The 13540-nt window shown below is 32.3% G+C and overlaps 2 protein-coding genes across 3 annotated transcripts; one reads left to right on the forward strand and one right to left on the reverse strand.

Moving 5' to 3' along the window:
* Window positions 1-4075: 4075 nt before the first annotated feature.
* XSP1 (xylem serine peptidase 1) lies at window positions 4076-9467 on the reverse strand. The gene is made up of 11 exons (XM_078986604.1): window positions 9297-9467; window positions 9120-9211; window positions 8780-8877; window positions 8563-8703; window positions 8348-8453; window positions 7266-7576; window positions 6182-6384; window positions 5780-6102; window positions 5203-5311; window positions 4896-5109; window positions 4076-4769 (listed from the first exon to the last, which is right to left on the reverse strand). Exons 1-11 carry the CDS (start codon window positions 9375-9377, stop codon window positions 4222-4224), a joined length of 2226 nt encoding a protein of 741 aa, XP_078842730.1. The 5' UTR covers window positions 9378-9467; the 3' UTR covers window positions 4076-4221.
* Window positions 9468-10622: 1155 nt separating this feature from the next.
* Window positions 10623-13168, forward strand: LOC145037858 (RNA-binding CRS1 / YhbY (CRM) domain-containing protein). Of its 2 annotated transcripts, none has more exons than XM_078986606.1 (5): window positions 10623-11294; window positions 11613-11740; window positions 11866-12091; window positions 12553-12680; window positions 12762-12872. In XM_078986606.1, the coding sequence occupies exons 1-5, from the start codon at window positions 10748-10750 to the stop codon at window positions 12765-12767; spliced, it is 1035 nt and encodes a 344-aa protein (XP_078842732.1). In that variant the 5' UTR covers window positions 10623-10747; the 3' UTR covers window positions 12768-12872. The 2 variants fall into 2 exon arrangements, with proteins under 2 accessions (XP_078842732.1, XP_078842731.1); XM_078986605.1 differs by having other exon boundaries at window positions 10626-11294; window positions 12843-13168.
* Window positions 13169-13540: the final 372 nt, after the last annotated feature.

The following is a 13540-nucleotide window of genomic DNA, read 5'->3' on the forward strand; positions in this document are numbered from 1 at the left end:
TGAAACAATTTGTTTGATAACACAATTTGAAGTATAAGAAATCCTTTGTTTGATAGTTATAAATCACAAACTATAATGTTTTTTGCTTGTACCCCCCACCCCACATAAAAACATTTAAAACCAATAAAAGATAAGTTAAGGGGTATGAACTCACCTGTAGTGAGTGATTTGAATGGACGATAGATATAGGATGCTTGAGATCACAAAAGGAGTCCTGAAACACAATTGGGTCCTATTAGTCATATAATCACATATATAGGCATACAATTAGTGTATATAACAACTAATCATGTAAGAGAACAATCTTAGGTACTAGGAAACACTTGAAATGAAGTGTTACAATCACATATGATTGTATGAAAGGAGTTCACGACCACACAAGGGTGTGTTTACGTCCAATAAGTGTTCACGACCAAAGATGATTAAGTGTTTATGGCCAAGGCTTGGTCTAAGGAGGGTTTATGGCCATGGGATCAAGGGTTCATGGCCACCTTATGAGCTAAGAAGGGTTTACGTCCCCAAGAAGGGTTTACAGCCGTAAACTCTTGAAGTTCATGCATTTTGGTTCTTGATTCATGCTTAAAGGGTGTTTGTTTTATGAGGCCTCAAGAGTTCCTAATGGGAAACATGTATATGGAAAGGATACTTATGATTTGGAAGCCCTTGGGGGTTCACGGCCACCAAGAACAAGTGTGTGTTCTTGGTTTTCTTGGTGAAAAGATGAAAACTTAAAGATCTTGAAGGGAAAGTGATGAATTCAAGGACATGATTCATATGAACAAGAAGATTAACTAGTAAAATGATTTAATTACTTATGTTTTTGAAGAGAAAGGATGGATTCCATTGATGATACTTGAGAGAGTTTGAGTGTTCTTGGATGAAAGAAGTGAGAAATGAAGAAAAGATGAAGGAAATCTATAATCATGATGAGGGGTTCACGACCAACGTGGGTTTACGATTGTAAACCCTAGTTTGGGCCGTGAAGACCCTTGATGAATGTTATTGGCTCAATTTGAAAGTCCTAGATTCATTACTCACACATCATTGCATCAAGTCCTAAATGTACGAGGCTTAAAAACTCACAGAATAACCTGTAGCACGGGAAAAAGGTAACAAAAACAAGTCTAACTTTGAATGATTTGTTTGGCTTATAAGATAGAAATTTCAGGTTGTCACACATTAAACTTTTGTCACATAAAAAAATAACAATTATAAATTTTTCATAGCAAATATGTATGAATTTATTTTTATACAAAAAACAAGTTATCCATATTCTCCAAAAACTAAGATTTCCAAAAATCAAAAAATCTAACCAAACTTGCAAGGTGGCTCTGATACCAATTGTTGGGTCTTAGTTCGAAAATAGTTTCAAAAACTACAAAATATGGCAAAAAGAATACTTAAATTTTTTGAAATAACATAAACATTTTATATCCACCAAGGATCTTCTTGCAAGTTATAGAAAGATTAAAACACCAATAAAAGAAATGATGAAGAAATAACAACCTTTGTTGTTCTTTGGATCCTTTTGGGAGGCTTGGAAGTTGATGAAGAATATGGAACCTTTGAGACACCAACAATGACTCAACTTGATGTAGATGCTAGTCCATAAACTCTTAAACCCTTAAGCTTTAAGTTCATAACCAATATGAACTTAAAGAAGGCATGTAAAAGCAAGTAATCTTCAAAGCTCTTAACTAATTAAGAGAGAATGAAAGGGAGAGGATTATATTCGGCCATTTTCATCAAGAAACAAGAGTGAGTGCAAGCCTCGTCTTTTTATATGCATAAAGTGATTTTATAGACCATAAGTCCTTAACACTTTAAGAAAATAATGTCTCCTAAAGCCTACTTGTCTCCTATACCTTTAAAGTATGGTTTCTTTCCCTTTAAATAATCAAAACCCATCACTAGCATGTATGAAAGCATGGTCATGGTTTTGATATAAAAAGGAAGTCAAACTTGGTAATTTTTATAAATTCTTTTATAAAATATAAACCTTAACCTTTTGGTAAAAGACAAAAGGTTCTTTTGGTCCAAAATGTTGTACATGACTTAATATATCATACCATATGATATATTATGTTACTTGATAATGAAAATTATTATTTCCATGAAATAAATAATTTCCAATTTAATTATAAGAGTTTATTGAATATTTATTAAAATCAGTTTTTAATAGATAATTAATTATATCAAGTTGTTATTAGTGTGACCCATTAATATCACATGTTAATTAGCAATATCACTTTAATATGACTTTTGAGCATATTAGACCTTTCAACCTTGTATTGGAAAAGGTTATCTCATACTCATTTTTCCATATTGCTATAAGTAACTAAGGACACAAAGCTTACATCCTCTACTCTTCTGTAAAAACAATGCAAACTACATCAACCAAAAACGATAGTAAAGAAGATGAAACTATAAATACTTTTATTTTTCAAATACCCTTTAACCACCATTAAATATATCTCAACGAAGATCAATTCCAATCTACATGATGATATAAGGGAAAACAACAGACAATGAAGAGGAAACCGAATGAATTGTCGTACAATACCTTAAGTCGAAGTAACAAATAGGAAGATGAATCTTAAGGAAGGAATATCTTCATCATAATTAAAATCAAAGACCTAATATTGGTTTTTGTATCAATTCCATCCATCTTCATAATGTTTGTTCACTCCTTTTAACTTAAGTTAGAATCTCGGGTCTGATACACAAAACAACACTAAAAACCAAAATGTATGACAAAATTAAAAAGAATAAACAATTTAGAGGCCAAATGTTAGCCTTTTTTAGGAGATGTTAAAAAGAAAAGGATTTAGAGAATTCATGGAAAATAAAATAGGGGAAAACCTTTTTATCTGGTGGTGTGAAGGGTAACGGAAATATAGGAAGCAGTGGTGGCCGTGGCTGGGGTTAGGATTGTTAGATGCTGGTTGTACCGCATGATTGAGAAGAAAGAGTTCTATGTATGGATTTTCTTTAGTATCGATCTCACGTTTGAAGGAAAGAGAAATATTAACCATATAAAAAGAGAAAGGGAAAGAGGAAAAAGGAAAAGGAAAAGGGTTTCGCCAGCATAGAGGTGGAAGTGATGGCCAACAATAGCGGCGGTGGTGCATGGTTGTGGCAAAAGATGATGGGAGATGTAGGGTTTTTAGTTGAGAGAGACATTATAGAGGTTTTATGGATGGTGCATAGTTTAAGATATAAAGGAATGTAGGGGTGGATGTGCATGTTATACGAATGGGGTTTAGAATTTCTTTTGATGGTGGTGACAACGACTTATAGTGGTGATGGGTTGTCGAATTTATAGTAAGAGAGTGTGTATTTAATAGACATTCAAATATTTGTAATCTAACTCGTCTAACCGACCCCACTTAAAAGTGTTTCCCTCTTACCCCGAACTTTAAATTGTTTAACTGAGCATATGGAAATTTTGAGGTGCACCAGCTAGCAATATTCATGATGTCCGTATGTATTTATTATGCATTAAATAGTTGTAATTCATGCTTCATGTTTTGTACTATTTAAATTTAAGACTTTTTTGTCCTAAAATAGCTAAATGTTTTTTAAGGTGTATATATATATATATATAACACTTTATCCATTTTAATAATATAGAGTTTGGAATTTATGTTAAAAAAATCATTTTTGGAAAATGGAAATTCCCATTTTTTCTAACTGTATGCATTAAACATTATATAGAAAAAAAGTCAAAGACTTCAATTAAACTTGACTGAGAGAGGAAAATTGTACAATTTGTGTCAACATTGAAAATGCTAGCTCAATGATCAACATAGTATATGCCTCTCAATCGTAGGTTCTCCATGTCCGAGAAGAAAAGCTTATTAGGTTTGAGTTTGTTTTTCTTTGGAAGATATACAATCTCGTTACGTGTTATTGTTATTTTTTGCCTGTACCAATTATGTTCAACTTTTCCCCAACTACATGCCTACGTATGATGGAACATGACAAAGAGTTATTTTGTGTTTGTCACCCATTTGGGGTTGTTATATTTCGTTAATGCCACTTGATTCAAGTTCTTTATGGAATAATAATGCATTTGATAAATTGTTATGCACAACATGATTAGCTTATGAACATAAGGTGTTCGATAAAATGCCTAAAAGAATCACCTACATGAATTAGACATAAAGCATCAAGAAATCAACATTGAAACTTTATTTACTCTATATGCATGACAAATCACTAATCTTGTGGATCATAAACAACAATTGGACTCCTCACAACATGACAACAACTTCTCCAAATTAACGACCCTGAAACCAATAACTTTTTAGCATTAGGGTATGCACTCACTGTAACTTTAAAGCTTCTCCTTTGTAATATATGTGAGAAAAACAGAGTCATTGGTTCCACAGTTATGTTCACCCCTTTAGGCACTCTAATAGTGGCATTGTAAATAGACATAACATGCCCTACATTAGTCACAATTCTCCGAAATACCCCTGTAGTGACCCCTTTCTTGCTCTTTAAAGTAAGTTGCATGGAAGGGTAGTTGATGGCATCTTCACTAATAAGAGGTGGAATAAGTGAAGCACAATTGATTTTTGATTTCGAATTAAATAAAGATGTGATTGATGATCCATCATATCCCTCATGGCATAGAAATTGTACATATGACATGTTGTCCATGTCATAGATTAACCCTGGGTTTATGGCTCTTCTAGGGTTTAGTTGACCAACACCATATGCGAACTCAGCTTCTTGGTTGACTTTTGAGCTCATTGGTCTTGCTTTTTATCATGTAAACAATGTAAAAAAATGTAAGCTGATTATGATTTAACTCTTGTTTTTTTAAGCTCTTTTATTTTCATATTATATATATTAGTCTAGTTCTTACAGTTTTAGTGAGAATTTACCAGAAGTCATAATAGCTGATTTTATAGCAGCAGGGGACCAATTTGGATGAAAAGATTTAACATAGGCAGCTGTCCCTGAAACATGTGGACAAGCCATAGATGTTCCAGACATTATGGTAAATTTTGAGAATTGTGTGTCTCCTTTCAACCCTGTTAGTGTTTGTAGAGGGGTGTATGATGCTAAGATGTCGACACCTGGTGCCGCGATATCTGGCTGTTTTTTATAAAATATAAGACTTGTGAGTTATGAAATACTTTAGTTAATTATAAATGTATATGAGAATGATGTTTATAGTTTTTTTTGTACCTTTAGTATATGTTTTGTTCCGGGATTTGGACCCCTTGATGAAAATGTAGCAATGAAAGGAGCTGAAATGTTTACTTCTTCAGACTTGTGTATTACTGCAGATGGTGATCTACATTTTAGAAAACCTAAATTGTTAGATTACATGATTTAATCTAGGTTTATTTTTTATCAATAAGGATGAGAAGGATATTTTTATCTTTTGTACATATGAGATATTGAGTACGAGTCTATGTCTTACCTTTTCGGTTGGGATAAAAATGCAATTTTCGTGCCATTGAAATAAGTCCCAAAATCCTACCTTTTTGGATAGGAAAAAAAAGACATGTTTTTAGACGAGACAAATATGTCTCATTACCATCACACCTTTATGGATGAGACAAAAAGTTTCAAAGTTTTGTCTCATTCACATGAGTCTAGACCATGTCCCACAATTTTGAGTGGGATAAAAAATGGTGATTTTTTTTTTTTGAAAATAGGTTCCAACCTCTGAGTCTATGTCCAATGCATGCTAAACATAATATAACATATTTCCTTTTGTGTAACAAATGTGGCTTTACTTAATGATATGTGTTTTTACCTTGTCGAATGTATATAACTTCTTATATTTTCACCAACCATGGAATTCACCATGGTCGCTGGTGCCATAAAAATTTGAGCCGTATCTAAAAACACTTCACTTTCAATAATCGCCCCAATTCCTCCCAATCCTTTAATAACCGAATCCGAACCCCAAGTCCCAAGCTTACATTGCACAAGCTTCCCCTTCACTTTACTTGCGTCCAATGTATCTTCAATACAATACCCCGCGCTTTCCTTACTTTCGGTATCAATTGCCACATCATCACCACTTGTTATCGGGTAAAACTGTTGTTTCGGCTCAAAACCATTTATCCCAATTCCCTATAAACAAAATGAATTCTATTAAGAACCTTGTGGAATCGCAAAATCATGAAAATCTAGTGTTTTTTCAAGAACTTACGGTTAAAGTCTTCCCGTTGCCTAATACAACTTTGCTTTGAAACCTTCGGTCAATGCCGCTAGCTGCCACGGTCAAAAGCCATGGTGCGTGGTTCGCCACACTGCCTAAACTTGGTCCGTCATTTCCGGCGGATGCAATTGTGAGAATCCCATGATTCATGGCGTGGAATGATGCCACAGATATTGTGTCATTGGTGTATGCACCTATAATAAAACCATGATCATGCCTTATGTAAGATAAATCAAAATTGGGCTGAACCTTTTAATTTCAGAAAACTATAAAGGCCATTTGTTTAATTTACTTGAGTTTTGTGCTACCCATAACATCATCCACCTTGCTTTTAATTTGATCTAGAGAGGAAGGTAATAGAGAAAGCCAATTGAACGAGTCATGTTTGGTTGCTCATGATTCCTTTTACAAGGTGTCTATTTAAAAATGCTCTATTATATTAGTTAACTATGATTATTGGATTTGTTATTTACAAAATTAAAGGAATTAAAGATAATAAAAGCTTGTTAAACTACAACACAAGAAACCCGGCCCATGAGCCATGAATCCTATTCGAATAGAGTACTGTGCCCCACGTTACTAACGCTTGTTAAAATACAAATAAAAAAATAAAAAAATAAATTATTTTCTAGTTATTATTATGAAATGAAATTATGATTTAATTAAAATTATAGATTTCGTGATAAAAAAGTTTGTGGCATTATATCTGTTGGAGTAAATTACAATTGTGTTCCAGAATTAGTAATTTACTTGGAAGTTGGAACAGGGACTAGAAAACGAAATCTACAAACAAAATCTTTCGGGCAACAAAATTTGCGAAAATCAGCTATAACGTGGACAAAAAATGTAATTTAACTCAAAATTCTATAAATAAAAGTAAGTTATAGTAAGTTATGTTTACCATTTTTCATTTGAAACAAACTTTGCCTTCAGATTGAAAAATAAGAAAATGGAACGAATCAAATTCTTTCATGAATGGTCTAATTCTATTTCATCAATAAAAACAAAACATTTTTTTTTCAATTTAATTTATTATATACTAAAACACTACCTTAGGCTTGGAGAGTTACAATACCTGTTAAACCACCAATCGAAATTGATATAATATCAACTCCATCATGAATGGCGGCATCAAACCCCGCTAACAAATCCATATCTGAACAACCCGAGCTTGCCCAACAAACCTTATACATCGCGACTCGAGCCGATGGCACTGCTCCACGAGCTGTGCCTTTGGCTAAACCAAATAGTTCCGCGTCCTGGACCATGCCCCCGGCTGCAGTTGATGATGTGTGGGTCCCATGGCCGTCGGTGTCCACAGGTGAAAGTATGTCATTCGGGTCGGGATTCCCATCTAGCTTGAAATACTTTGCGCCAATAAGCTTTCTATTAAAAGGGAAAAATAACATAAATTTTTGGTGCTTGATTTCATACCACACTTTAATAACATAATCTTAAATATATTAAAAAGGGAAAATTGCAATGTAAGCCTAACTACTTCGTTTAATGCCCATATCAACAATGTAATCATGTTTTTCTACGAACATATTTTTTTTTTCTTGTAATAGCAATGTACTTGTGATTTTTTTTATCCATAATGGCGCAATGTTGTTACGTCACTATCAATATGAGCGATATACTTTGTTTGCTAATATTGTCATTGTTGGTAAATTAATGTAAGTTTGTTGCTATTATGGTTAAGGAATTTAAGCAAATTGCTACTATATGTAAATAAATATAAACATGTTACTATTATGGGTTAAAATCACTGTTATGGTTAAAAACTGCAAATACCTTTGTTATTATGTGTAAAGAAATGTGAGTACATTGCCATTATCCGTAAAAAATAAAGTGCATTGCTTATATTTGTAAAAAGAGTAAATTAGGTTACTATTTCCTTCAAATTGCTCAAATCAAAATTAGTTATGCACTTCGAAGAACTGTACAACACCAACCATGAGCATCTTGCTATTTAGTATGCTTAATAGTTTTTGAGTGGTACATTTCGAAATATATATATATATATATATATATATATATATATATATATATATATATATATATATATATATATATATATATATATCATTTTAAATTTGTTTATTGTTTGAAAAGGGGCTATGTTAACACCCTAAAATATGAATTTAAGTAACATACTTATTGCATCCCGAAAAATTAGCAAAATGATGACAAGATCCTTTCCATTTTGCGGGTGGAGGGCCAAATCCTTCATCATTAAAGCTGTCCGATTGTGGGGTTATTCCTGTAATTTAAAAACGATACTTTTTTTCTTTATTTTTATTTTATAAAAAGCAAACTTAAACTAGTAACACAATTTAAAAAAAAAATTGTATAAACCAAATTATATAAACCTGTATCCATAACACCGACAATAATATTGCTCTCAGTCTTCTTCCTTCTTGCCGTTTGAGGAAACCCTAAAAAATCCCATGATCTTGTTGTATGTAGTTTGCGATATTGATTAACAATAACAGATTGTACGCCTTCCATACCTTAAAAACATAAAGTTTACAAACAACATTGACAAATACATGGTGGGGGTGGGGATGGTTAGGGTTAGGGGGTTACCCGACAACTCTCTGGCTTCAGAACCTGAGAGCTTTGCTGCAAACGCGTTAAAGCTTTTCGTATAGCTATAGACATGAGATTCCTTTGCTTCGAGCTCACTATATGTCAAAACTTGTATGTTAATAAGGGGTTTATGTCCTTTTAACATACAAGAGATTAAAAACAAGTACTTGTCTCATTTTTTTATGGGACAAAAAAATATAATTTTTTATTCTATTGACATTCGTAGTAGTATAAAGTTGTTATGTTCTATGTGAGTACAAAACCTATAAAACTTCAATTTTAAAAAGAAAATGTTTTTGACTCGTGAAACTGAATTTACGAATTTACCGATTATTACCTTCCTTTTAATTCCGAGAGGATGTCGATGTGTGTTCTTGCCTTGGATTCCTTGTTAGCTAATTGATCTCTCAAGAACACAATGTAAAAATCCTGTGGGTAATATTTATCGATTACAATATAATGTGTAAAATATTAACAAAAATGTATATATGTTTAAATTTTTAAAGGAAATCACCTTTGTTTCTCCATTAACTTGTAGCAAGTGACCTCTTGTAAAGAGAAAAAATAGAAAACTATAAAGAGAAAGAATTTTCATGTTAACGAGTTATAAAATTTTAGAACAATAGCATATCATGAAAACATAAGTTTCATAAGCATCATAAATAGCGAGTTACTAAATGAGTTGAGTAGGGGTTTCAATTGGGAAACCTTAAAGAAAGATATCTAAGATTTCTAGTTCTTTTGTTGTGTTAGAAAAGAAATGTCCTATTTATCTAGGCTATTTAAAAATTTGCTTAAAAACAAAAATGTGATTGTGGGTCCCGATTTAATTTGACAATCAAGATTTTCCTGTTCTTCTGTAATGCTGAAAGAAATATGATATCTGAACTCTAGTATTGCTTTTTTCCCCTCTATTACAACGATATAAAAATCTAAACGTTATTATATCAGTCATTTAGTGGTGATCATTTAGAAATTAAGCATTCCAAAGGAATTGTCCCATATTAGAATTAACTTTGATGTAACAAGTTTTTCTATAAAATGTAGCCGTTATAATAATGTCTTCCGATCACAAAACAATTTTTATTGTTCTATTTTGCAGTTTTTTTTTTTTCAAAATATAGAGATTTTATAAGAAAAAGTTATTAAAGTATCATATCTTTTCTCCTAGTACATTATAAAAATTTATCCATTATACCAATGCATTAAAGCATCAACACAGTTTTCAATTTTATATATATATATATATATATATATATATATATATATATATATATATATATATATATATATATATATATATATATATATATATATTCAAATGAAAAAAATTATATATTATAGCAACTTATTTTCATTTTTCTTACTACTAGTTCGTAAATATACCAATTATAATATTATCATCATCATCAAAAATACAACTTTTACAGTTATAATTAGACATATATTTTTAAAATATGGTTCTAATAAGAAAAAAAATAGAGTACACATCTTGGTCATGGTTTTCAAATAAAAGAATTTAAATAACATGTTATAATACATAAAAAATAAAAATTTACTATATATCTTTTTGTATATTATAGCTTCATATTTTCATTAATAATTTCCACTTATGGAATTTCATGAAAAATCATTATCTAGAAGAGGATAAGTGTCTTGTAAACAAAGATCTCAACACTTGTATTTGAATGCAAGAGTTCACAAAACTTAAAAAGTTAATACGACTTATACAAGTGGGACAAAACTTAAAAGTTCTTAAATGAAAAACCATATAAAATTGAAGGGCATTTTTAAAAAAAATTAGAAACTTTATTTTAAATTTATATGTAATTTCAAATATAAAAAAAAACTGTACAATCCAAATTCCAAACACCACCGCTGGCTCTACCCTCCGGTGACGATCTCCCTCCCTCCTACGCCCTCCGGCGACCTGTCATAACGGTGGAGCCTGAGTAGGAACTAGAAATGTTCATATTCCTCCTCCGTCGTAGCTCCTCCCGCCGCCTCTTCTCCACCACCTCCATTCCTCCTACCTCTCCTAGTTTTTCAAACCTTTACACTAAATATTCCTTTACTCCGCCTCCATCACTTAATAAAAACCCTAACAACCAAATACAACATGCCGATAACAACAACAGCAACACCAAGAAGAAAAAGAAGCCTCCCTATCGTCCTCCGTCTTCTCTAGACAGGTCCGGCGATAAACCTATAAAGTCCGACCTCCCGTTCGATTTCCGGTTCAGTTACACCGAGAGCAATCCTGCAGTGAGACCTATCGGTCTCCGTGAGCCAAAATACTCGCCGTTTGGACCGGAGAGGGTTGATCGTGAGTGGACAGGTGTATGCGCTCCTGCTGTCGATCCTATGGCGGGGAAGGAGGAGACTGAGAAACTGGAAGAGAAGAGGAAGAAGATTAGAGAGAGGATTCAAGGCGAAGAGTTGGCGAACGCTGAGCGGATTGCGTTAGTGGAGAGATGTGGGAAGCATAAAACCAAAAGACAAATCAATTTGGGTAATTCCTTTCACATTTTCTTCTATTATCATTGCAAATTGATGAACATATGAGAGTAAATTGAGTTTCTTATGATTCATTCAAGTGATTGAAGATGGTTTATATTATCATGTTCAATAAAACCATCAATTTGGGCAACTCTTTTGACATTCTCTTCCATTATTATGGCAAAGTGATGAACATGTCAGAGTATATTGAGATATTATGATTCATTCAACTAATTGTCCTGTGTCAAATTACTGTCTTTTTTTTTTCTTTCTAAATTTGTTCTTGGTGATAAGTGGATAACATATGTTTATATCTTCTGTGGATTTATAGGAAGAGATGGATTAACACACAACATGCTGAATGACATTCATAATAACTGGAAACATGCTGAATCAGTTAGGATTAAGTGTATGGGTGTACCAACTGTTGATATGAAAAATGTTTGCTCACAGTTAGAGGTAAGATACTCTTTCTTTTTGACTTAATGGACTTAATAGGGACATGACTTAATCAGCTTTCTCCATTAACTCATTACTTATTTCAAATTTTCCCTCACTTACAATTTCCCATATATTAATCAAAGGATAAAGCATTTGGTAAGATCATACATAGACATGGTGGTTCGCTTGTATTATACAGAGGAAGAAATTATAACCCTAAAAAGAGGCCAATAATTCCATTGATGTTATGGAAGCCCCAAGAGCCGATTTATCCAAAGCTTATAAAAACTACCATTGAAGGTCTAAGTATTGAGGAAACAAAAGAAATGAGGAAGAAAGGTTTAGCTGCTCCTGCCCTCACAAAACTCGGTAATTTCTTAAGCTTCAATTATCAGAGCAATGTAATAATTGTTATTATCACTGTTAATTTTAATTCTTTTTAGGGATGAATGCAATAAATAGCAATGTACTTTTGTATATTTGTGTATTATAGCATCCTACTTTCATTTCTTTCTATTACAATTACAACATTGTAATTTCATTTTCTTTCTTTCTTAATTTGGAAAATCACTCCAATTATAGCATTATACAACTTTAATTTTTTTTTTTGTTATTATATCAGTGAAAGTGTAAAAGTTGCTTTGTGTTTGGATGACATTGCTATAATTGAGAATTTTTTTAAAAGTAGAATGTTGTAATAGGAAGAAACGAAAGTAGGATGCTAAAATAAACAAATCCATGAAAGTACATTGCTATTTCTTACATTTATCCCCCCCCCCCCCCCCCCCCCCCCCCCCTTTTTTTTTTTATTGTTGTTATTGTTAATGCAGCGAAAAACGGTTATTATGGTGGTCTTGTTCCTATGATTAGAGATGCCTTTCTTGTGGAGGAGATTGTAAGAATCGACTGTAAGGGTCTTGAAAAGAAAGATTACACTAAGATCGGATGCAAATTGAGGGTAAGTTTTTCCCGCCTTTTTTTTTAAAAAGAAATTGTTAAGGTGGGACAAAAAGTTCAATTTTTGTCTTGTTGACATCAGTCTTAGATGCATGCCAGTCAGTCTGATGCGCGTGTCAGTGAGTTTGATGAAGCGGTACAACTTTTTTTGTGTTATGTATAGGATTTGGTTCCGTGCATCCTTGTGACATTTGAGAAAGAGCAAATAGTAATATGGAGGGGTAAAGACTACAACCCGAAAGAAGGAGGATGTTTTCTAATGTCCCGTGAATTTTTTGACATTGACTCAGGGTACAAAAGTCAAATCGAGTCCGAGTCTAGTGACGATAAGTAGTTCTTTTTATATTTTTTTTAAAGATTCAAATAGGTAGAGTTATATTGTTGATATAAATCTAGGGTACTTGATATTTCCTTGGTTTTAGGTATGAATTTGGTTGCAATATTGAGGTAAATGAAAAAACTAGCAATATACTTTTATTTATTTGTGAATTTATAGCATCCTACTTACATTTTTTTTTCTATTACAATGTTGTACTTTAGCTTTTTCCTATTAAGACATTGTGCTTTGAAAAATCTAAAAAATTGTAGCATTGAGTTTCTATGTTTTTCTTATTAGGATGCTATGATAAATAAAGCAATGAAAGTATGTTGTTTTTTCTTGCATTATCTTGAATAATATGTCCAATTATAAAGGTGGAAGTTGCTTTGTATTTAGATGACATTGTTATAATATGGTAAGGTTTTTTAAAATATAATGTTGTAATAGAAGCAAATGAAAGTAGAATGCTATTATAGATAAAGCAATGATGTTGCTATTTCTTGTGTTAAACCCTTAGAATTATTGTTGGATTTGATTTATGA

The sequence above is a fragment of the Lactuca saligna genome, chromosome 3 (genome assembly GCF_052625555.1).
Source record: "Lactuca saligna cultivar CGN05327 chromosome 3, ASM5262555v1, whole genome shotgun sequence".
Lineage (NCBI taxonomy): Eukaryota > Viridiplantae > Streptophyta > Magnoliopsida > Asterales > Asteraceae > Lactuca > Lactuca saligna.